The sequence below is a fragment of the Psammomys obesus genome, unplaced genomic scaffold, assembly GCF_907164565.1.
Source record: "Psammomys obesus unplaced genomic scaffold, mPsaObe1.curated_primary_1811, whole genome shotgun sequence".
NCBI lineage: Eukaryota > Metazoa > Chordata > Mammalia > Rodentia > Muridae > Psammomys > Psammomys obesus.
The window spans coordinates 10,742,039-10,764,587 of record NW_026592732.1 but is presented as its reverse complement, the minus strand read 5'-3'; the positions used below and the strand labels follow the sequence as shown (position 1 = coordinate 10,764,587).

At 46.2% G+C, this 22,549-nt stretch overlaps 1 protein-coding gene across 1 annotated transcript in view; it reads left to right on the top strand.

The window, feature by feature from the left end:
• Endod1 (endonuclease domain containing 1) overlaps positions 1-21,782 on the top strand; it is a 27,194-nt gene extending 5,412 nt beyond the window's left edge. The window contains exon 2 of the mRNA XM_055615660.1: positions 17,939-21,782. Within this exon, the coding sequence (XP_055471635.1) occupies positions 17,939-19,144 (1,206 nt within the window). The 3' untranslated portion in view covers positions 19,145-21,782. The remainder of the gene's footprint in view (positions 1-17,938) is intronic.
• Positions 21,783-22,549: the final 767 nt, after the last annotated feature.

Here is a 22,549-nt window from a genome sequence, read left to right as displayed (position 1 = left end):
CACACACACACACACACACACACACACACACACACACACACACACACTAGGCCTAGGTGGGAGCCATTTGCCCTCCTACATAAACTCTTCAACTGTGAACAATCTCAAATGTTCTATATCCTGCATTCACGTCAGTGCTCAGTGTGTGTATGGGGAGAGCCTGAAGGAGTGAAGAGTTGGACAGATGTATGTGTAGACAGATGGGTGCATGTGTGGATGGAATAAATCGATAAAAAACCGGAAACAACAGACAGGCATCACAGATAACTCCACCCTCTCTAGTGCTGAGCAACCAAGATGTGTTATATCACAAACAGTGAGCAAAGGTATTTGAGAGCCTGGGTGAGGCTGGACGTGCAGGGCTTGGGAGGACCTCCCAGACCATTCACTTCCTCAGAGAGCAGGTGTCCTTTCTTTTCCTGGCACTGGATCCAGAATCCCCGTTCATCTGCAGGCCATTCTTAGGATCATGGTAAAGGCTTGCCCTCTGTCAGGAACATGTCTACCTAGTGGTAGCCCTCCATACTAGATCCCTTACTCCCTGTAAAGGTCTTCACCATCAAACGTGTTTTTTTTTTTTTTTTTTTTAATCATGTAATCACTCTAGGTCCCAGTGATCCACATTTTATAGCTTAAGAAACTTATGTTGAAAGTGGCTAATTAACTTGCCCAGGGTTACTTGGCTGGTAAATAATGAGACCAGGCTGCCTGCACCTTCTCTGGTGCTGAGCAGCCAAACCCTTTAGTTTCATTTCTTCTCTACCATGCTGCTTTTTACATAAATTGCCACTTGGGATGGCGAGATGGCTCAGCAGGTAAGGGCACTTGCCGAGCCTGAGGACCTGAGCTCAATCGTTGGAATTCACATTGTAGAAGGAGAAGACTGACTCCACAAACTTGCCCTCTGACCTTCACACGTGCCCTGTGGCACACACATGGCCCCTCCAATAAATATTTGTTTTTTAAAAAGAGAGAAAGAAAGGGTATGGAGTTGAGTGGGTGGGAAGGATCTGGGAGTAGTTTAGGAAGGGGACAAGTGTGATCATAACATATTGTATGAATTTTTTTTTCAATTAAAAATTTTTAAATCTTCTTCAGAGTCCAAGCTGTTGTCTGACTAGAGCTGTTGTTTTATTGAATTAAACCATTTTTTTTTCTTGTTTTTGCTGTTGTTTGTTTGTTTTTGGTAGGCTTATGGCTGTGCCACAGGCAGGTGGCTTTCAAAATCACAACTTGGCTCACAGTGATTGGATGGAACTTTCCTTGAGACATAAACATTTTAATATCTGGGCCTCTAACACTTCCCTTTTAAACTATCAGAGTGAAAAGTAAAACTGAGACAGTCCAGCTGTTTCTTCTGGGGAGTTTTTCTCTCTGCACCACAGTCAAGGAAAACTGGAATTTAACCCATGCAAGATGTATTTCCTATCTACTGCCCTTACCTTCCTTTCCATGCCACAAAACTTGGCATGGGTCAGAGCGGCAATTTTCTTGGTGCTGTATTTATTTGTTCACAGAAAGGAAAGAGAAATAGCTGGGGATGGTGGTGCTTGCCTGTAATCCTAGCTCTCAGGAGGCAGAGGCAGGAGCAGCAACCTTGGACAAGTTTATCCTGAGCTACATACAGAGCTTATGACCAGCCTGGGCTACATGAGACCCTGTCTGAAGAAATAAAACAAAAAAGGAAGGAGGAATGGCAAGAAGAAAGCCGATTCTTACATTGAAGTGTGTGTAGAAGGCTAACTCAGCATTCCTGCTGTGATTGTACTAACCCTGTACCGGCGGAAGCATATCTCACCCTAAAGGAGTCATTCCAAAGGCATTATTGAAATATATAAGTTAAATATTATGTTTGAGTTAGCTTATACTTTAATTTCAGAGACACCGAACACACACCATGCCTAGTCCCCTTTACTCAAGAATTCATTGAGCCAATAGATATTCATCGGGCATCTGCTTAAGTCAGTAAGCCAACATTATCTGTGGTCTTGGGGCCTAATATCTAATAGGGGATACAGATGCAAGTAAAATGAGTAAGTAAGATAAATAAATAAATAAATAAATAAATAAATAAATACACGCAGAGGAGAAAAAGAAATTAACATAAGATATTAAGAACAGGTTGGAAAAGGTTTTTCTGCAAAGCTGTCCTTGAGAATGTAACTTGTGAGTACAGACCTGAAGGGAGGGAGGAAGCTGTTCAAGCAGATATCTAGGGCAAGGACATTCCCAGCAGAAGGAAGTTGTAAGTGCAAAGGCCCTTTGATATATGTGTTCCTTGTATGAAGAAGAGCCAAGTGGCCAGTATGGCTGTGAAAAGCATAGCAGGAGATAGTTCTGGAGGTAGAGAGGGATGCTGGTCACTCAAATCCTAGAGGGCTGTTGGGAAGAATGGGTTTTTCCACAGTGTGAAATGGAAAGCCCTCAGGAAGGGCTCTGAGCTGAGGCTGATGCTGTGATCCAACTCATTTACTGGAAAGAGTAAATGAGTTTTGGTGCTGCTGTGAGAACAGACCTCTGGGGTCAAGAGCAGAAATGGAGACTCATCAGGAGTGTCTGGCATCCAGCAAGAGATAGTGATGGCTTGCTTAATCAGAGTTTGGAGGGCTGATGACATGACTCTGGTTCTCAGTGTATTTTGAAGAAAGGACTTTGGGGAAAGAGGGTTGGTGGAGTTGTGGATGGTGCAGTGGGATTCCTGTGAGTGAGAGGAAAGTCCTGGAAGAGCCAGTTTGGCAGTATATCTAGAGCTGGTGTTGGTTGAAAGGGCAGGAACACTATGGTGGCTACCAGAGGCAGGGACACGGGGCTGCCATTTGATCAGTAGAGTTTAGTGACACTGAGTGGCTATCTCCATATCACATATCTGCATAGTGTGAGCCTGCATATTATGGTGAGGCTGTTCATCACACGGAAAGAGTTGTTAACAGTCTTCTTTTGTTTTGTTTTGTTTCATGGCTGCAGCTGTGATAGAACCCCCTGCCTAAAGCCGTAAGGGACAAAGAGCTTATTTAGTTTACAATCCTGGGTTACAATCTGTCATTACAGGGAAGACAATGTGCCAAGAGCTTGAAGCAGCGGAACATATCACACCCACTGTAAAGAGCAAAAAGCAGTGAATTTATGCACGTGTGCCAGTGCCTAGCTTGCCTTTTCCACTTTTACATATGCTGAGATTCCCTGCCTAGGGAATGGCACCACCCACAGTGGGTGTGTCTTCCTGTCTTAAAATAATTAAGATAATCTCCCACAGACAAGTCTCAGAGGTCCATCTTCCAAGTGATTCTATATTTTGTCAAGTTTATAACCAACACTAACCATCAAAAGAGGGTAGTTCTCACGTCAGGCTGTCCTACCGCATGCACATGCAGACACAGAGAAACCTTGGAAGGTGTTACATATGTCTGCCACGTTTGCATGTTGGCACCAGGGTGTTCACATGCACCAAAAGTCCCCCAAACACATTACACATTACATATGGTTACATATGTTTGCTTACTGATGTATCAGTCACAACTCAATAAAACACACACACTCTGTCTCTGTCTATCTGTCTGTCTGTCTGTCTCTTTCTCTCTTGTGTGTGTGTGTGTGTGTGTGTGTGTTTGGGGCTTAGTTTTGTACATTCCAAATGTGAAACACCTTCAGGGTTTCAGCGGAAATTGCTGTATTGTCTCTCCATCCCTGCAGGAAGCCTAGCTTTTCAGGGATGTGAAGCCATGTGACCCTATCATATCCTGAAATTTACTGAGCCAGTAATGGAGTGAGCCTACCTCAGGGACCCGAAGAGGCTGTGCTAGACAGAACGATCTTACAGTATGGAAGGTCAGAAAGGAGATCAAGCCACATACTACATACAAGACAGGCAACAGGCAAAGCTCTAATGGAGAGTTCAGCTTTAGAGTTCCACATAGTGCTTGACTCAATGGAGTGCCTTTGGTGTGGTGGAGTGGGGAAGGCTGACTGTTCTTTGGTCAAGGCCATGGCTTTCAATGACCTTTTCTTCTGCACAAACATTCTGGCTATGTGTGTGGTGGCTCATGGATGATGACTTCATCTAGGACAGAGACTCCCTCTTGCTTCTGTAACCATCCTTTTCTCTAAGGCCTGGTTCCTGTGGTTTGGTCTGGGCTTTATGATAAGGCTTAGTGCTTACACGGGCAAGAAAGCACCAGGAAGAGGAGAGGAGACACTCGTCAGCCAAGGTAACCATGCCTACAGTCTCAGACAAAGAAGTTTCAAGCCATCAACACGTGTCCAACATGGGCCAGAGGCTGAAATGGCAAAGAGGGTAGACAATATGAAGATAGAGATGCCAAACCATTAGTCTGGCTTCAGTTTTCTGTCAGATGCCTTCAGGGGATAGAGCCAGCTTCTTCAGCAAAGCAGTCTGGTCCTGGGGCAGTAACTGAGGCTACTATATTCCTTAGTCTGTGTCCCTGTGAATACAGTGACAGGAGAGCTTTGCTTTGGCTCATGGTTTCAAGAGATTTCAGTCCATTGTCATGGGAAAGACATAGTGGAGGTGCTCTATACTGGGCTAAGGACATGTATTCAAATATTCAGGGACCCAGAAGCCCAGAGTCACTGGGGATAGATGCAGAGCTGGAATGTTCCTTTTTTTCAGAGTGCCCCATTTCTCTTTGATAAAAACATGGCTCCTTATCACAGCCCACAGAGTTCTGCCTGGCACTGCTCTCCTCCTACCTTATCTCAGCACACTTGCCTTGCCATGCTTTCAACTCCAGAGGCTGGGCTTCATTCTGATTACTACTTCAATGTCCATCACATGGCTTTGGTATACACTTCAATCTTTGTGTATTGTTTTTGGCTTTCTGCAATATTCCCAACTAGGTCAGCTGCCCATATGTCTTAGTTAGGGTTTCTATTGCTGTGTTAAAACATCATGACCAAGGAAGGCAGCTTATAAAAGAAAGAGTTTAATTGGGCTTGTGAGTCCAGAGAGCTAGAGTCCATGGCGGTGGAATGAAGGCATGACAACAGGGGACTGAGCAGCAGGTGAAAACTCACAGCTTGATCCACAAAGCAGGAGAGAGAGAGAACACACTGGAAATGACATCAGTATTTTGAAACTTCTAATCCTCAAGAGATACGCGCCCTCCAATAAGATAGCAACTCCCAATCCTTCACAAACAGTTCCACCAACTGAGGATCAAGTATTCAAACATATGTGCCTTTGGGGGGGCATTCTCACTCAAACCACCACATCCAAATTCTCTGTAATGTCACCCCACACAGTATGTTATAATCACACAGCCATTTCTGTGATTGTGTACCTCACAACTCAGCTCCAACTCCTCTTGAGACAGGCCAGGACCGTGGTTGCTCCTCCTTTGGCCTCATTGTCCCAACACTGAGGGTAGCGGCCTTTTTCTGTGATGGGCCAAATGAGGAATACTTTAGGTGGTATGGGCCGGATGTCCCTGCTGCAAATATTCAATTCTCTTTATTTTAACAAAACAGCCACAGGCAATATAGGAAAGCCCCGTTTATGAAAATGTGTAGGCTGGGACTGGCTCCCGGGGTCTAAGTCTCCTGGTCTAACACAATGCCAGCACTCAGTATATTTGTGAATATCAAATGTCAACAGATGCTAGCAAAGGCTGAGCATTTAAACACGTGTGGAGTGAATGGTGTCAGTGGTGTTTGAACGCTGTGCCATCCTACTTGCTGTACAGCCCATCAGCCAAAGGTGGATCTGAGGATGTTTCAGCCAAGCCTTTTGCTGTGGTGGCCGCTGTAGTTGTTATTTACACTATTTAGATTTTTTCCACTGTATACACAAGTAATATATGCTCATGTTCAAATTTTATTTTGAGATTTTCAAAGTATATAAAAATGATTTTATTTCTCAAAGATAACGAATCTTCATCGATTTGCATGTGTAGATCTGTGCATGTAACAACCTAGCTATTTCCATTACACCTAAAGATGCATGCGCCATCTCACACTCCTTTAGTAACTAAGGTTCTGTGATGCCTCAACAGACATGCCCCTCAAGCAATCATCACACCAGACGAAGAGAGCGTGTGGGCCCTTTCAGTGGGTCAATTTACACAAGAGCTGAGGGCTTCAAATGCAATCTACTCTACCCTGTCTTTCTTTCAGAAAAGAAAGTTATATGTAATATATAACTGGTGATGACTAGAAATAGCTCCGCCCTCTTTCCCTTTCCCATGTTTCTGCAAAGAGAAGCATTGTCCTTTCATCTTACAGAGGAGAAGATTCTCAGAGTTACCATTGCTCAAAGACCTGCAGCCTGTAAGGTAGATGTTCTTGTATGGTCACTTCCATTTCCATCTATTGGGATAATGTTATTGTGCACTGTGCAAAGATTATTCAAATGCTGATTTCTGTTCGGGCAGAAACCTGATCACTGGCCAGACTTGGGTATTGCCATTTTTATGAAGCACCTCCTGGGTTAGTATTTAGTAAACATTGTTCTCCATCACCTTCTGATTGGGTAAATAAAGAGCTGAATGGCCAATAGCAAAGGCAGGAGGGTGGAGGTAGGACTTCTGGGCTGAAAGAGAGGGTCTCAAGTGCGGACCCGAGGCACTGTCACCAGCCATGCACGGAGGAAGAAGCAGGGACTAAGAATGAAAGGTTAGCATGCCATGTGGTGGATACAAGCCAGGTCAGCATTGTTGGGTTAGAGTAACTGAGAATCTGCCCAGCTCTAGTGCCTCAGCTAATAATACACATAACAAGCCTCTGTGTCATTATTCAGGAGCTAGGGCAGGCATAGAAAGACCAAAGCGCCACATTCATCCTATGTCCTTTTCCTTAATCTCAGTGCTAGGGTGGAAGCCAAAGCTTCATACATGTTAGGCAAGGTCTTACTGGCTTTATTCTCCATTATAGTAATAATCTTATATGGGGATGCCTCCCATATAAGTGTTCCAAGTTTCAGATGTGAGCGACTCATGATGGGGTTGACAGTGGCATCCCTCAGGCACATTCACCGTATTGACCAGGCTTTTTGCCGCTGTCCCCTGAGATGCCCTTCTGAACTCCCAGCTGCAACTATCTAAGCATTTGTTTTCCCAGGTCCAACCCTGGCATCTAGGAGTTTGCACTGTGTACAAGGCCTCTGTCCTTTATTTATACCAGGCTTACTGAGTTGTCACAATAACAGGGTCTCCACTATTTGCTTCCACCCATGCAAGAGTTGTAGACCTATCTACATTTAATCAGATGTATGGGCACATGGGGTGGGGGTTAGGCTGACATGAGAACACACTGCAAGATTTACAGACAGAGGGAAACAGACAAACTGCCATCTCAAAGGAACCAGGGCTGGGAAATTTCAGGAAACCAGATGATTGCAATCCTTAAAGTCTTGTTTTCATCCTCCTATGTGTCCCTCCTTCCCAAGTAATTAAAAATAATAATTGTGTGTTTGTGTATACATTTTGTGGGTGTGAGTGTGAGTGTAGCTGTGAACAGGCCATAGTGTGCATGTGATAATCAGAGGAACTTTGGAAGCATCAGTTCCCTTCTTCCAAAGTGGGTTCCATGGATTGAACACAGGAATTTGCATTTTCACTAGGACTTTTGTGTTTTTAATATGAAGTGAATTCTGGGAACTAATGATTCAAGATGTCACTGATTTCCTGTGGTGACTGTGGAGGTGGGGCTTAACTCCACCAGAGACAATCCATGTAAAGTTGATGAAGAACTGTCTCTTAGCTGCCCAGTATAGAGTTATACTAGAATAACCTCGACAGCTTTAAAGCCATCCTAATGAGGGCTCCTCTTATCGTCCATTATCCTATTTTTTTTTCTTTTTCTTTTTCTTTTTTTTTTTTTAGCCTCTGGTAATTTTGATGTGCAGTCAGTCCTAAGATTTCAGTGTCTGAATTAAGGAAGTGGAAAGTTAGGAATGGGGACCCCTAACTCTGCATCCAGCTCTGTGTGTCATGTCAAAAGCGTTCGCTCTGGGAAAGCAAGCAGTGTCCAGTGGCAAATAGACTCTCTGTCATGGGGAAGGAAACCCAAGACAACTGGGTTTGTAACCTGACAGGCTTCTGCACGCTGGAAAGGCCTGAGAAGAATCTGGCTCTTTCTTAGGTTCCCAGGAGGTTGAATGGGGGCCTCAGTGAGAGCAGGGGCAGCCAGAGCAGTCCCCAGAGAGCTGGCTCGCCCTGGTGCCAGCCTCCCCTTGGGGCTTCCTTTTCAACACTTACTGCCAGCTTGGAATTTGTGTGTTCTATTTTAATTTCTCCTTTTACATTGATTTTCAAGAAAAAAGTCTGAAGTGGAAGGGGCTTCTCCCCCCTCCCCCGCACCCACTTCCGAGTCAGTTGATGAGAAGATGATCTGTGCATCCCTGCAGATCAGGAAGTACTTAACTCCTGGGTGTGCCCTGGCTGGCTGGCGGGGAGCTGGAAGCCAGAGCAGGAAGGTGTGTGTGTGTGTGTGTGTGTGTGTGTGTGTGTGTGTGTGGCCTGGAAGCTGAGAGGAAGGTGATTCACCAGGAGGAGAGCCAGCAGGCCCTTTTTGGTGCCAGACAACCACCACTCAACACAGGAAATGGAAACCTCTCCGATTCTATGACTAAAAAAAAAAAAAGCAGAAGAATGAACATTAGCTGCAGCTGCTTCTGTTCTCCAGGGATTAGGAACTGTAGATGCCTAGTGAGGCGTTCCTTAGGCTTATTTCTTTATGGGTGGGTCAGTACTTTCTTCTTCCTGAGAGCTGGAAGACTTCCTGTCTGTCCCTCCTCCAGTGTCCCTAGGCTGCTCTTGTGGCTCCCTGGGTCTCCTTTTTTGTTGTCATTGAAAGGCAGCTCATTCTTGTGCATGGTGAGAGGTTTCGATGGGCACCTCCAGGCCCCACAGACAGTTAAATCCAGAGTGTGACCACAGGGAGCCTTTCTGCTCTAGACAGCTCTGATAAGATCATCTGATTAATGGTCTAGCTCAATGTTCTTCCTGGTAAGAAGAGACTTATTTTCCACCCAGTGGTGATGGGTATCTATTGTGTGTGTGCGCGCGCCAGCGTGTGTGTGTGTGTGTGTGTGTGTGTGCAAGTGTTTATCATTCTCCTTCATCAGAACACACACATTTTTTAAGTCTTATTAAAAAATGAAACAAAGCTTAGGAAGGTTCTGTCCCCAGTCAAACTGGCGCTCACTTGGGTCAACTCTACTGATTCATGCCCTGTGAGTGCTCATCTACTTGAGGCTTAAAATTCTCCAGGGCAAGCCCATCCAAGTGTAATAACCACACTGATGACTCTTTATCATTGCTACCTTTTCCTACTAGAAGTTTGTGAGGCAGCAACAAAGAAAGGACAGTCCGTTCTCTTTTGCTTGTGGTGATGAGTCCTGCACGTGTCCTGTGGGTAGGTTGTTGTGCCACGTGCGGAGCAGAGAGCTGGGCACTGGCCTTCACCCTTCAGTTCAGCAGGTCAGACAGATGCATAAATGCACTTTCAGCGCAGGGACCAGGGTCAACATAAAATCCACAGCTCTCCTCCTTTTTTGTTGTTGTTTGTTTTTGTTTTGTTTTCTAGACAAGTTTTTTTTTTTTTTTTTTTTTTTTTTTTTTTTTTTATGCAGCTCTAGCTGTCCTGGAACCCTCTGTAGACCAGGCTGGCTTTGAACTCAGAGATCTGTCTGCCTTTGTCTCCGTAGTGCTGGAAATCTAAGGCATGTGCCACCACGCCTGGCTCACAGCTCTTATCTATCTATCTATCTATCTATCTATCTATCTATCTATCTATCTATCTATCTATTTATCTGTCTATTTATTTATTTATTTATTCATTCATTCATTCATTCATTCATTCATTCATTCATTCATTCATTCATTCATTCATTCATTCCGAGACAGAGCTTCTCTGTGTAGCCTAGGCCTCCCAGAGATCTGCTTGCCTCTGCCTCCCAGAGTGCTGGGATTACAGGCGTGCACCACCATGCCTGGCTACCTCGTATCTTAAAGGGAATAAGAGATAGTTTATTCTGGAGCCATATTGAGTGACCATGGCCCAGGAGCACAGATTTAGGTAATTCAAAATTCCATGTTCAATGTGGAAGCAGTCTCACAGTGTTTCTATAGTTTTACAGAACAACAAAAAGTCATAAATCAAGGCAGGTTTAAAATACATTGCTGGCTGTGCCAGAGGGGCAGGTACATAGAGATGAAGGAAACTTTTACAGACCTTAGGTGCTATCCGATGACATTTTTAGCTCTTTGATTGGTGGAAGCTAATTTTATGCCAAGTTAATAGAACCTAAGAGTTTTTTTTTTTTTTTTTTTTAACACAAGGTGTTAGTTCAGATACAGAGTGGGGCAAGGAATGGCTGTTTCAGAAGGCTAAAAGCTAACCCAAGATAAAGAATTAGTCTGTGTACTTACAGAATTCTAATCTTTCCACAGTACCGAAATTCCAATTTGTCCATCAATCTCTGCAGACACAGAAACTCCTTCCAGGAGTTTTTGTTTGGTTGTTGTTGTTGTTGTTTGCAGCCAGACACAGCAGCTTCTTTTCATTCACATTAGCCGTTCCGCTAAAACTGCCCAGCCTCCGCAAGCTCTGCCTCCAGGTCTGCCAGCTCCTGGCCATCAGTGGGCCATGCTTGCCTTGACCCTTCACCTGAGACTTGCGCAGCCTTTCTCCCCTCTTTACTAGCTCCCCAGCTCGCTGACCTGAGACCCTGACCCTCTGAGTCCTCCCTGTGCTGTGTCCTGGTTGCTGTGGTTCCAAGCTAACTACCACATTCCCCAGGAACCATCTACGCCAGCCCCAGTCTTCCCTCCCCAGGAGAGCTCTCCCTCAGCCTGGGATGACACCTCCCCATGTGCTCCTGGTATCCACCCTCTTTGCCCTTCATTCTTTTTGTTTCCCCAATGCCATATGGGCCCCCACCACCCTGAACCTGCTGCACACATTCTTCAGGATGACGTAGGCAGACGGAAGTTAACAGAGCAAAGCTCCCGTCTATGGAAATGACCAGTCCAGCGCGTCAGAGGCCAGCTTCCCCTCTCTGACTTTCTTTTCTCCTTGGCTTTCCAATACGCTGGTGGACATGTGTGTGCATGTACCTGTGTGTGTGAGGGTTAGGGATGAGCACCTGTGTATGTGTGTATGTGCACTTGTATGTAGTGTCCATGCTCCTTGAAGCTGGTCCGGGTAACACATTAAAAGCTGTCATCTTCCTGCCTGAAGCATGCCTACCCCTCTGCACAGCCTCCTATTCATGTGGGGGGAGTCTGTTATCTTCTTCCTGTTTTAAGGACTGCGCTCATCTCTTGGTACAGTCCCTTGACTGGTTTTGGAGGGCTTAGTTGGGGTGGGGGATAGCTGGCTCCTCAAAAGACTCTGGCTTCGTCTCTGAGCCGTGCGAAGGCAACAAGGTCCTATCTGTGGGATGAGCAGGAGAAGGGAACAGCAGTGGAGCTGGCCGGAGAGCATTGCTGATTCAATCCTCACAGCTCTGCCTTGTGCTCCCAAGGCTCACACTATCAATGGGCAGCTCCTTTGTCCCTTACCCATCAGTGACCAACTCCTTGTGCTAACTCTGCATCACATGACTCTGGCCTTAAAGGTTTGCATGGATTTTGCAGTCTATCGGTCCTTAGGGACTAGGCTATACTCAAAGTTCCTTGCTCTTTGCTCTGACTGTTCTGGACCAGCACTAAGATGAGACCCAAGCGGCTCTAACCTCACAATAGCCGTTGTCCTAGGGCAGAAGCCCACCTTTGCCTGCTCCTTCAGGAAGCCCATGTCCTACAGTTTGTTGATATCCTGCCTTTACTTAAGGACTCCCCAGGCTGAAGCCAGGGTCTGTAGTCCCCCTCTCATCTCAATCCAGTATTTTTCCACCCACTGTCCTTATTCCCAAGCACTCAAGACTGGAGTCAAGTCATTGTGGCCTTTGTCCGAATCCTCCCCCTTCCTCTCTGTGGTAGATAATAAGCTGTGGCTCATGGCCAGGCTGAAGCTCCTCTACCCCTTATCCCCCCTCCCCCGCCACTTTGGACATGACTGATTCTCCTCACAGCTCTGTCTCTGTCTTACAAGTGGGTCTAGTTCCCTCCTATCTTCATAGTGGTTGCACTGTGTCTCTCAGAATTTCCTGCCTTGCTTGGAAGGCTTGGAGCAGATGCTGGCATGTGGTTGGGAGCTTTGGAGCTGGGCTTGGTCCTTGGCACGTCCACATTCTGGTTAAACCTCTGTACCTGCTGCTCTCTGGGGTTCAGTTTTCCCAGCCACCACAGTGCTTACCTCAGGGTGCCGGTGAGGGGATGGTAGCGCCAGTGTTTCCCAATTCTAATTAAGCTTTTACATTTTCTCTCCTCAGAGTTCAGTTCGCAGGCTGCTTGTTTCTGCCTCTAAGTCTTTGTAACGGAATCTCACTAAGCCTCTGTTGACCTTTCATTTCACCAATCTGTAGTTGTATTGTATATGCCTCAACTTTTACTTCATATTTTGTGACTGCCAAAAACAACAACAACAAAAAAACCCTCCCCGTATTTATGCCTTTCCTTCTTTATTGCTCCTTTTCTTTCTCCCTCATATGGAGCAGCTGTTATAAACTGCATTGTGCTGTTTTCTCTGGACTCTCTTAATGTTGCAAGCATCTCCATCTACTTTCCTTAAATAGATCTGACTTCCCTTCTGGGAGGGCTATTTGGAGGCATAGGAAAAAAAAAAGGGACTAGAAACTTTGGCTCTGGGGCGGGACTTCCCAAGGTCACACCCTGATCCAGTGCATACAATGTGTGATCTTAGGCAGTCTACTCTCTCACCAACACCTCATATCGCTCAATCAAAAGATACTAAGGGTAACACGTAGTTGCGAGTTTAGATGAGGGAATTCTAGATTCACTACAGTAAAGCCCTTAGAATAGGTCTAGAATGGTCTTATAGATCAATAAGCCATGGCTATCATTATTATCCCATTGCAGTATTCCTTCTACCGTCGCCCACACACAATACAGCCTTAATAAGTATTGTTTAATGGATGAATATTGCCCCGCTCATAAACATTTTTAATTACTCACCATTTGCTTTTCTAACATGAATATAATCACAAAATTGGCATAATATTTAATTCTGAAACAAACAAAAAAGATAAGCCATGTGTTTAAATAGCTTTTACTATCTGTTAAGGAAACACAGAAGCTTGTTGAGAGAAATACTCTTTTCTCTTGGTACTAAATTTAAAAAGGAATTTATTATACTGTCACTTGTGAGGCAGGGGACTGGTAAAATGGAGGAAGCTTCTTCTTCTAAAACCTGTTTAACATGCTGATTTTAGGGGAAAAAATTCCATTAAATACAAGCACTGCATCAGATTACATCAGCTGTCCAGTGGGACAGGGTCAGCAGGGAGGCAGATTAGGTTCTGCACATCGCCTCCCTACAGAGATGCCCCTGGGGAAGCCGGAAGCCTGGGGTGTGACGGGGTGGGGGTGGGGGTGGGTGTTACCTGGAGACTATACATAATCTGAAATAGATTCTTCTGTCACGGGTACAGCTTTGTCTCCAGGGATCTGCGTTGTCATTAATTTACAGCTGTTGCAGTAAGCAGATCATTAAACTGCATTTCAAGGGACAGCAGGTCAGAGTGTATATTAAGAGTGTTTGCGTCACTCACTCTTAAGCACTTTAAATGTTGAGTAATAGCTAATGCAAACGAATTAGTAGAAAAACAGAATCATGTGTTTCAGAGACTGCCCAGAGTGACTTGGTAACTGTCTGGAAGTTCCCACAGCCGTAGGTTGGTGGCAATGTCCTCCTTGGCCTTGGCTGTCAACCTGACAGAGCCTGCAGTCATTCGGGAGGAGGAGAAGCCTCAGTTGAGGAACTACCTACACAGGTTGGCTTAGGGATGTCTGTTGGGGGTTGTCTTGGTTGCTAGTTGACACAGGAGGGCCCAGCCCATGGTGGCTGAGCAAAACTAGCTCAGAGCTCAAAGTAGCAATTGGCCTTCCTCCCTGACTTTTGCCTGAGGCTTGTGCCTTAAATTCCTGCCCTGACTTCCATCCATGACAGTCTGTGACTTGGCACTGTTAGGTGAACTAAGCCATTTTTTCCCCTAACTGGGTTTAGACTATGGTGCTTGTGACAGCAACAGAAAGCCAATTAGAACAGGCGGGTAGGGAGATTTAAGCAAAGAACGTTCACCCTTTTTAATGGCAGGGTCTCTCTATATAACTCTTGCTGTGTTGGAACTCATTACGTAGATCAGACTGGCCTTAAACTCACAGAGATCTGCCTGCCTCTGCCTCCAAGTGCTAGGATTAAAGGCATGAGCCATCTCACCCAGCTCAGATACATTTGGGGATGGTGAATGTCCAGCAAAAATAGAAAGAAACAAAGCCCTGAATCGGAGAAGCTGTTCAGACCTGAGCACTGGCCAAGAGCCTAAATGTATGAGGGATTCTCCCACTGCGACCACATATGTGTAATTTTTAAAATTTAAATTCAAATTTGAGCAAAAAAATAAATGGAATTCTTGGGTGTCAGAAATGTGTAAGAAGTGAAAGGGATGCATAGAAAGTCATTGATACCTTTGGGCCTGGGCTCTAGCATGCTCAGGGATGGGAGATAAAGGCTGCCTACAAGCTTGTGACATGGAGGAAGAACAGGGATCCCAGGGAGCAGGTAGGAGCTGAGGAAGGGCTGCAGTCCTGGTAAATCCAGCAAGACACCCCAATTTTCAGGCCAGGCTGTGAGAGTTGCCTAGGAGTGCCGAGCAGCCCCCTTCAGGAGAAGACTGGGGCAAGCCCCCTTCCTTCTCAGCAACAGCTTTGTTCTAGGTTCTCCAGGATAAAACTCTGAACTGAGGTAATCATTCTGAAGCTAGTCCAGGGTCTCTGACATCTGTAGGTTCCTGGAGAAGGCAACTAGTGTTGATTCCACTGCTCGCCAGCAACAACCCACTGCTGACCACACAACAACCCACCGGTTACCACAGAACCCACTGCTCACCACACTGGGCCCTTAGAAAGATCCACTCCTCAGCGGATGCTGCAGAGCGCTTAGGTATACCCACCACCTGAAAGCCAGTTAGCAGAAACAAACAAAACAGGGGGCTGCAGAAATGGCTCACTGTGAGGTGCTAAGCCTGTTAGCGTGAGCACCTGGATCCCAACCCCAGCACACATGGAAAAAAAAAAAAAACAAAACGTAAATAAACAAACCAAAACACCCAAACGAAGCGGAACATTTTTGAGGGAACTTTAAAATAAGTGTGTTCACACTCCCGAGAGATAAAAAGGCATTGGAGGGTGGGGGCAAAACAAATTCCAGAGAAAAAAAGTCTCACTGAAGTGAAAAATCGAAGCCAGGTAGAGTTGAAAGAGAGCCACTGAACTGGAAGCTAGTGCTGCACTAAATGGGGAAAGTAAGATGCAAAATGTGGAAAAGAAGCTGAGGCAGGAAGGACAGCCATCCAGCTGGGATCTCCATGAAGATCTCCAAGCTTTTGATTAAACGAGAACTTTGCCAGTTTTGGGGTTTTATTTATTTATTTATTTATTTAGCCAGCAGTTTAATGTTTGATACTGGATTAGATAAACCTTGGGAGATTTTCTTTTCAGTTTTAATTTTGGTGAATAGCATCCACATTAATTTGAATATAGTAGTATATTGTTCGGAGGCCTTGGTGGACAAACCAGGCCTACAATGGTGACTACTGACCTGGCCCTTCCAGAAGGAAGAACAATGTTTGGCTCTCTTCCATCTAGCCTACAGCTGATAGGATAGAGGTGTTGGCCTTCCATAGCTTCGTCTTAATGGGGACTGCTATGCAAAGAGAGTAAATTGGATTTGCCTCTTCAGTGTTTAAGTAGGCACTTAGGAGTTTTAGCCATATTTTCTCATCACTTATGAGAAAACACCAGGCAAGAGGCAGATGAGGGTAAGATTTCCTTTAGTTGTGGTTTGAAGGTACAGTTCATCATGCTTGGGAAAGCAAGCCACAGCCATGGTGTGTGAATCTGCCAGTCAGGGTGCAGAGATGGGACAGGAAATGAGGATGGCTATAAAATCCCATGGCCCACTCCAATGATCTGCTTCCCAAAGGTTCCATAACCTTCTCAAAGAGCGGCACCAGCTGGAGACTCGCATGACCTGGTGGGGGACATACCACATTCAAGCCACATTAGATAACAGATGAAGCGACTGTTAATGATGTGGCAGGTGGCTAGGAGGCCCTGAATGGGCCCTGTGCAAGTTCTGGTCATGAAGGACAGGCATCAGGAATTGGAAGGAGCCATGACATGAAGTATGTGACAAATCTTGGTGGGACAGGTCAAATGTAGCCTACACAGTTGCATACACCTAGGGAGTAATGGGTCTCCAACACTGAGAGTACAGAAATACCCTAGGTCTTTTCGGTAGCATTTCTAATTCCAGCAGCTCCAGGGTCTGCCACAGTTCCTAGATCTTTGTGAAGTCTGTTAGTGCGACCTTTCTTCAGTTTTCACCCACTTATCCTTCATCAAATCTGTCACGACTGGAGGGAACACGAGGCTCTCCCCACTGGAAACAGGTCTCTAAGGAAGGTGAGACCACTGAGGCTGCTTTGCTAAGGATGCTTTCCTGTTTAACGGCATTGTGTGGCGCAGGGTGCAGGGGGCTGTCGGCCCTGATGTCGCGATCTTACTTAAGAAACTTTGCATTGCACTGGGTGCTCAGTGTCCTGGCCCTCCTCTGCTGGCACACAGATCAAAGGGGACAGCCACATGAAGTGCTGACAAGGAACAGCCTTCCGGGCCCATCCTGGTCAGTTCCCCACACACCTGAGAGATGTGGACAGCAAACCTTCAGATCAAAAATCACGAAATCAGTCCCCTGACAGTCCCGAACCACTCAGTGAAGGGAAACAGGAAAGGCATCCCATATAACCAGGGTAGCCTAGAGAAACTTTATACCTTTGTGGGACCAGGATCCCTTTCTGAGGATCTTGTACCCTTCACAGGCAAAGCCTCCTGTTCCCTCCTGAAATGATGGGCTCACTGGGAGAATGAAGCACATGGAAACCCGAGGAAAGTTAAAATATGAGGCTCTGCAAAGATCCTGGAATTGTGGGGCCCAGCGAGCCCCTCGTGGTCGGAGCAGAAGCAGGGACACCCACTCAGTGTCCTCCACAGAGCTCCTGTGACTGGCAGCAGTGAGGCCATCTTGCAATTTGCCAGTCCAGTCCTGGTTTCTCCCCATTCCATGATGCTTATGCCCTCCGCCTCTCTCATCGTTCATCCTCCTCCTCTCCCCTCTCTTTAGCCCCTTCATCATGTAAGAACCCCCCAGCTCTGGTCATGTCCTGGACATGGGTGGCTCTTGTGCTGAAGACACTTTACTATGCTGTCTGTGCTCTGCCAACAGGGCGACCGGAGCCATCTCTGGACTACCCTCCCCCCCTTACCCTGGTATGCCGCCAGCTTCAGTGCAGCGGAAGTATACCCTCGAGAATCAATACAAAGGAAACATCTTAAAGCATGTAGGCCTCTACTAACTGAGATCCTGACTCTGTTGTGTCTTGATCTCCCGATTTAGCAGCGAAGCTACTGTTTCCTGGGGGTGTATCTTTCAAGCTGTAAGAAAGTGGAGACAAAAGACTTGCAAAATGAATGAGCTCCTTATCTTTTTTCCTCCGAGGGGTGGGGTGGTGTGGAGAGCATCTAGAGTCACTGCTTCTTAGGCTAGGGAGGGTGGAGTGACATGGTAGGGGTCAGCCTATGGAGAGAGGACTCCTGGAAGCTCCCGAAGGTATAACTGCTTCATGCCAGCCTACTGTGTGTGTGTGTGTGTGTGTGTGTGTCTAAGAACTGTGTCTTGAGAACTCAAGGGTGAGCCATGATGGAAGGGTAGGATACCCCTGGAGCTTTTGCAGGCGGTTCAGGTGCTTCTTCCACTGTGGCGAGCAGGGATGCATCTCAGCACTGCCTTTTTCTTTCAGATTGACGACCCTGACAGCAACCTTGAGGAGGTAATTGATGAGGCTGATTCTGCCACCTCTGTGAACAATCTGGGAAGCAAGCAAGCCTTGAATGCAGACTACCTTGACTCTGACTATGAAATCGGACAGCTGTACCCATTTCCCCTTAATGATGACCTCCAGATGTCCACATTCCCGCTCACAAATTCAGTTCCAATGACCCAGTCTTTCCGGAAACGATGGCATATGAATCTCAACAGCCTCATGGACGGAGCCTTGATCCCACACTGTAACGATGGCAAAGACCTGTATATCATCACAGGTGCCGTCCCCTCAGACAACAGACTTAAGGGCAAAGTGGCTATCCCTGAATTTGTCTGGCTAGCAGCCTGCTGTGCTGTCCCTGGAGGAGGCTGGGCCATGGGCTTCATCAAGCACACCAAGGACAGTGATGTCATAGAAGACGTGATGGTAAGAGACCTTGAGAAGCTGCTTCCCCATAACCCTCAGCTGTTTCGGGATAACTGTGGTGAGACGGAGCAAGACACGGAGAAGATGAAGAAGATTCTAGAAGTGGTCAACCAAGTCCAAGATGAGGAGCGCTCTCTTCAGTCTCAAGAGAGTATGAGTCCCCTTTCCAGCACCCAAACCCAGAGATCTGCCCTGCTGCCCCCAGAAGCACCACAGGAGGGAGGTGGCAGCTTTCTGGGAAAAGTCCTGGGTTTCCTCGCTACCCCATTCATCAAGCTTTTCCAGTTAATTTATTACCTTGTGATAGCAATCTTAAGGAATATAGTCTGTCTCCTTTGGTTTATTGCAAAACAGGTGATAAATGGCATCGAGGGTTGCCTGTATCGTCTGGGCGCAGCCACTGTCTCATACTTCGTGGCCATTGGACAAGAGTTGGTGGGCATTCCCTGGAAAGGGCTCAAGGTCGTGGGCAAAGTCATCAGGGCCCTCCTGCGGATCCTCTGCTGCGTGCTGAAGGCTGTCTGTCGAGCTCTGAGCATCCCTCTCAGGGTCCTCGTGGATGTAGCCACTTTCCCGGTGTACACCGTGGGGGCCATTCCCATAGTGTGCAAGGACATTGCTGCGGGCCTGAGCGGCACCCTCTCCCTCCTCTTTGACACTGCTTTTGGCACCGTGGGTGGCCTGTTTCAGGTGGTTTTTAGTGTCTTCAAGCGGATTGGCTACAAGGTTACTTTTGACAATTCTGGGGAGTTATAGAACTCAAAAACCTAGTAGTGTCGACTGTGGTGAGTTTTGTTATTTTTTTAGTAGAGAGAGCTAGAATATTCTGGTTTTTTTACAGAGGGGTTTCTGTTCTCTGTCAGCTTTTGTGTTATGTCCACCTGGCGGGTGGGTGTCTTTTTCTGCAAAGGAGTGCGGCACGATTTGGACTCGATCTAAGAGAGATGTTCAGGGCAGTTCAGAGTCATGGTCCCTCTGCACCTGCAGCTACACATGCGGGCTTCCATACGTCTGTTAACGTTAGCACTGTGCTCCGACCCACAGTGGAGCACTGGAGATGACCCAGGCTTGTTATGAAAATTAAAAAGGATGAGGGAGAAGATGACATTAAATGTGAGAAATCGTATCTTGTGCCCCTCATTACTCTTAGAGGTTTAAGGCAAACCAGAGATGGATATTGTTGTGTGGTGTCTTCCCCTCTGACCCAGCCAACCCTGGTGCTGAGCCGGTGACTGCTCTGTTGAAATCTTTCCCTGATAGAGGCAGCATCTGCTGTAGCTCTGACCTTTACCTGGGTCTCGAGGGCTTGTCTGATTTTTATTTTCTTCCAAAGTTGAATTCCGCTGGGTCACAATAAGCATTTTATGCCAAAAAATGGCATAATGAAATTCGAATGCAACCCTGACTGGGGTAAATCTGGTCCCTCCAGGTGTGAAGAGCGTGGAAAGGAAACAGCATTAAGTCAGTGCTGTGTGTCCAAGGGCATCCTTAGGGAGGCTTTGACTGAATTAGGGTAAATCACTGGTTGACAACATTAAACACAGAGATCTGCATGTTACTCTAACAGGAAACCTCCTATTTTGCACACCTAATGCATCAGGTGGCTACTCGATACCATAAAGCAGTCTGATTTCCCTCCCGAGATCATTATTTGTTATAACTATCTAGGTAATAGACAAAATGAAAAATATTCTGGTCATCTTGGGTAGAAATATATGTATGTGCATATTTAAGAATTATCTCTTAGAACATTATTTTTGTAGTGTGTTTGAGGCTAAAGAGTATAAGTCCTTCATTAATGCAAGTTAAATTTGAGAGCTTACTTCCAGTTTTGATCAATCACTTATAATTTTAAATCTTGCACTAAAAATTATAAGAGAAGGAACCAATCTTGCTTCATGAGAACCAAACACTCCCACAGTGGGGATGGAGTGTCTAGTATTTTTTTTTTTTTCTTAGAGTTCCAAAGAATTGCTGTGAAGGAGAAAGGGGCCGAGTGTGGATTTAACTTGGGGATGTAGCCCACGGTTGGCTGGAAGTCAGCTGTAAAGATTAGGAGTCTAGAAAGAAGGCAAAGAGGGGCAGTAGGTCAGCTGTCCCGGGAGTGGGGCTGGCTTACGAGAGTGTGAATGTAGCAGGAGTTGTGCAGAAAAAGATCTGAATTGCACCAGAGCAGACCAGCAGCTGTAAGCTTCCGTGCAGCCACGACTAGGAGTCTGGACAGCAGACTGGCCCTCGTTGGGATAAATGCACACTGTTTATCAAGACTCATCAGTATTTGCCATGAGTTGTCTCTCTGTAAATGGGAGTGTGGGGGCTTACCTTGACACTGATGGATCAGAATAGGGACTCTCAGAAGTGGCAAGATTAACAGTCCAGCCAAAACCTCATTTGTTTATGACCCAGAGGCACAAGGAGGCTGTGGTTTGACCTTGTTTGCAGGGCTAACTGGGAACAGGTCATGATGAACTAAGACACCCCATCACACCGGGTTGTGCCTCCCTGGGTATAAGTAGGATTCTCTCACCTATCAAAGACCCTACTGGATTTGGCATGGTTTCAGTGAAAATTTGCATTCTGAGAGGCCCTGGGAGGGCACCCATTGTGCCCAAACCCCTCTTAGGAAATCACTTGTAAATGCCCCGCCCCATAGTATTCGGCTCTCTGGTTATTTATTTTTGTGTTGGCTTTTATTTTAATATGGGAAAGGATAGTTAAGACAAAATATATCATTCAGGTTAGAGGGCTGAGATCCTTTATTCTGGAGTTTCTTGTTGGCAGGGTCTCTGGGTCGCTGGAACCAGCTGCATTTGTTTTTGACGTTCCACCAGGTCTCTTGGCTGCTGGCCCATTCACAGAAGGCTACTCGGGACTCCGAGGTGGGAGTCCTGTCCTCAGCTCGGAGATCTCGCTGTGGCTTCATTTCGTTCTCAGGCCATTGAAGAAGCTGGCCAACTCTGTCATTCCTGGAGCTGTTTTCTAGTCTGTGTCAGCCATGTTCTTCGATGCACCCATTTTCTTTTGTGCCTTTTCCACCTAATGCAAACTAGGGGATGAAAGGAACCAAAATGAAGCATTCCCTCACCTTCATTCACCTGTCTATCTAGCAAACGTGTATTTGGTCATAAAGGTTGCAGAGATGGGAAGGGCTTCATCCACGAGGAGTTTCCAGTATGGTGGGAATAACACACGGTACAGTGCATGCTGCAATGCATCATGGCAAGAACCACGCTGCGGGCATTTGTCCTGTTTCCTGCGGCACAGGAAGAAAACCTGCAAGGTCAGGGAAGTGACGGACACCTTTACAGAGGGTGAGACCGAGCCACATTGACCATTGCTATGTACAATGCTGTGCACCTTGCAGATGCTCAATAAAGTCACTGTTGACAACTCAGTGCTCCCGTGAGATTTATGGAGCGGCACCTGGATGCCTGAAATGAGCATTGGGGCTCTCTCAGATTACTTCCCTTTCCCTTTCTTCCTTTTCCTTTGTGAGGCTGGAGAGTAGACTTGGCTAATGCTAGGACATTACTCTACTGCTGAATTATGTACCAAACTCATTTTCTTCTCTCTCTCAATGTGTGTGTATGTGTGTATGCGCACGTCCACGCGTGTGCATGGAGGCCAGAGGTAGAGGCCAGATGTCTTCCTCTGTCACCCCCCACCCTATTTTTTTTTAGACATGCTCTCTCACTGAAACTGGAGCTCACCAACTGGCTAGACCTGCCAGTGAACTCTGGGGATCTGCTTGTCTCCACCTCCCTAGCTCTGACATTAGAGATGTGGGGTATTGGGGATCTGAACTCCAGTCATCAAGCTTGTATGGCAAGCTCCTTATCCACTATGCCACCTCCCCAGCCCCTCTGTTTTCTTTTTGAATCAAATCAGCTCAAGCAATTATCAGTTTGCTTTCATTTACTGAAACTTCTTGAGTTGTATGTGAGAAATTAGAAGCTTCAGTCAGTGAAACAGGCCTTAGAACTATTTATATTCTCCATAAAGACCTATTTGCTCCACAGAATTGAATCACATAGAAAATTACAGAAATATTCCTGTCTGTTTATTCATCAGGAAGCTCACACAGTTCAGGAAAGGCCTGTCATGGGTGTGGTGTCCTCTGTGGCCCATGGCGAGGCACCCCTCAGCATGAAGGGGTGGGAC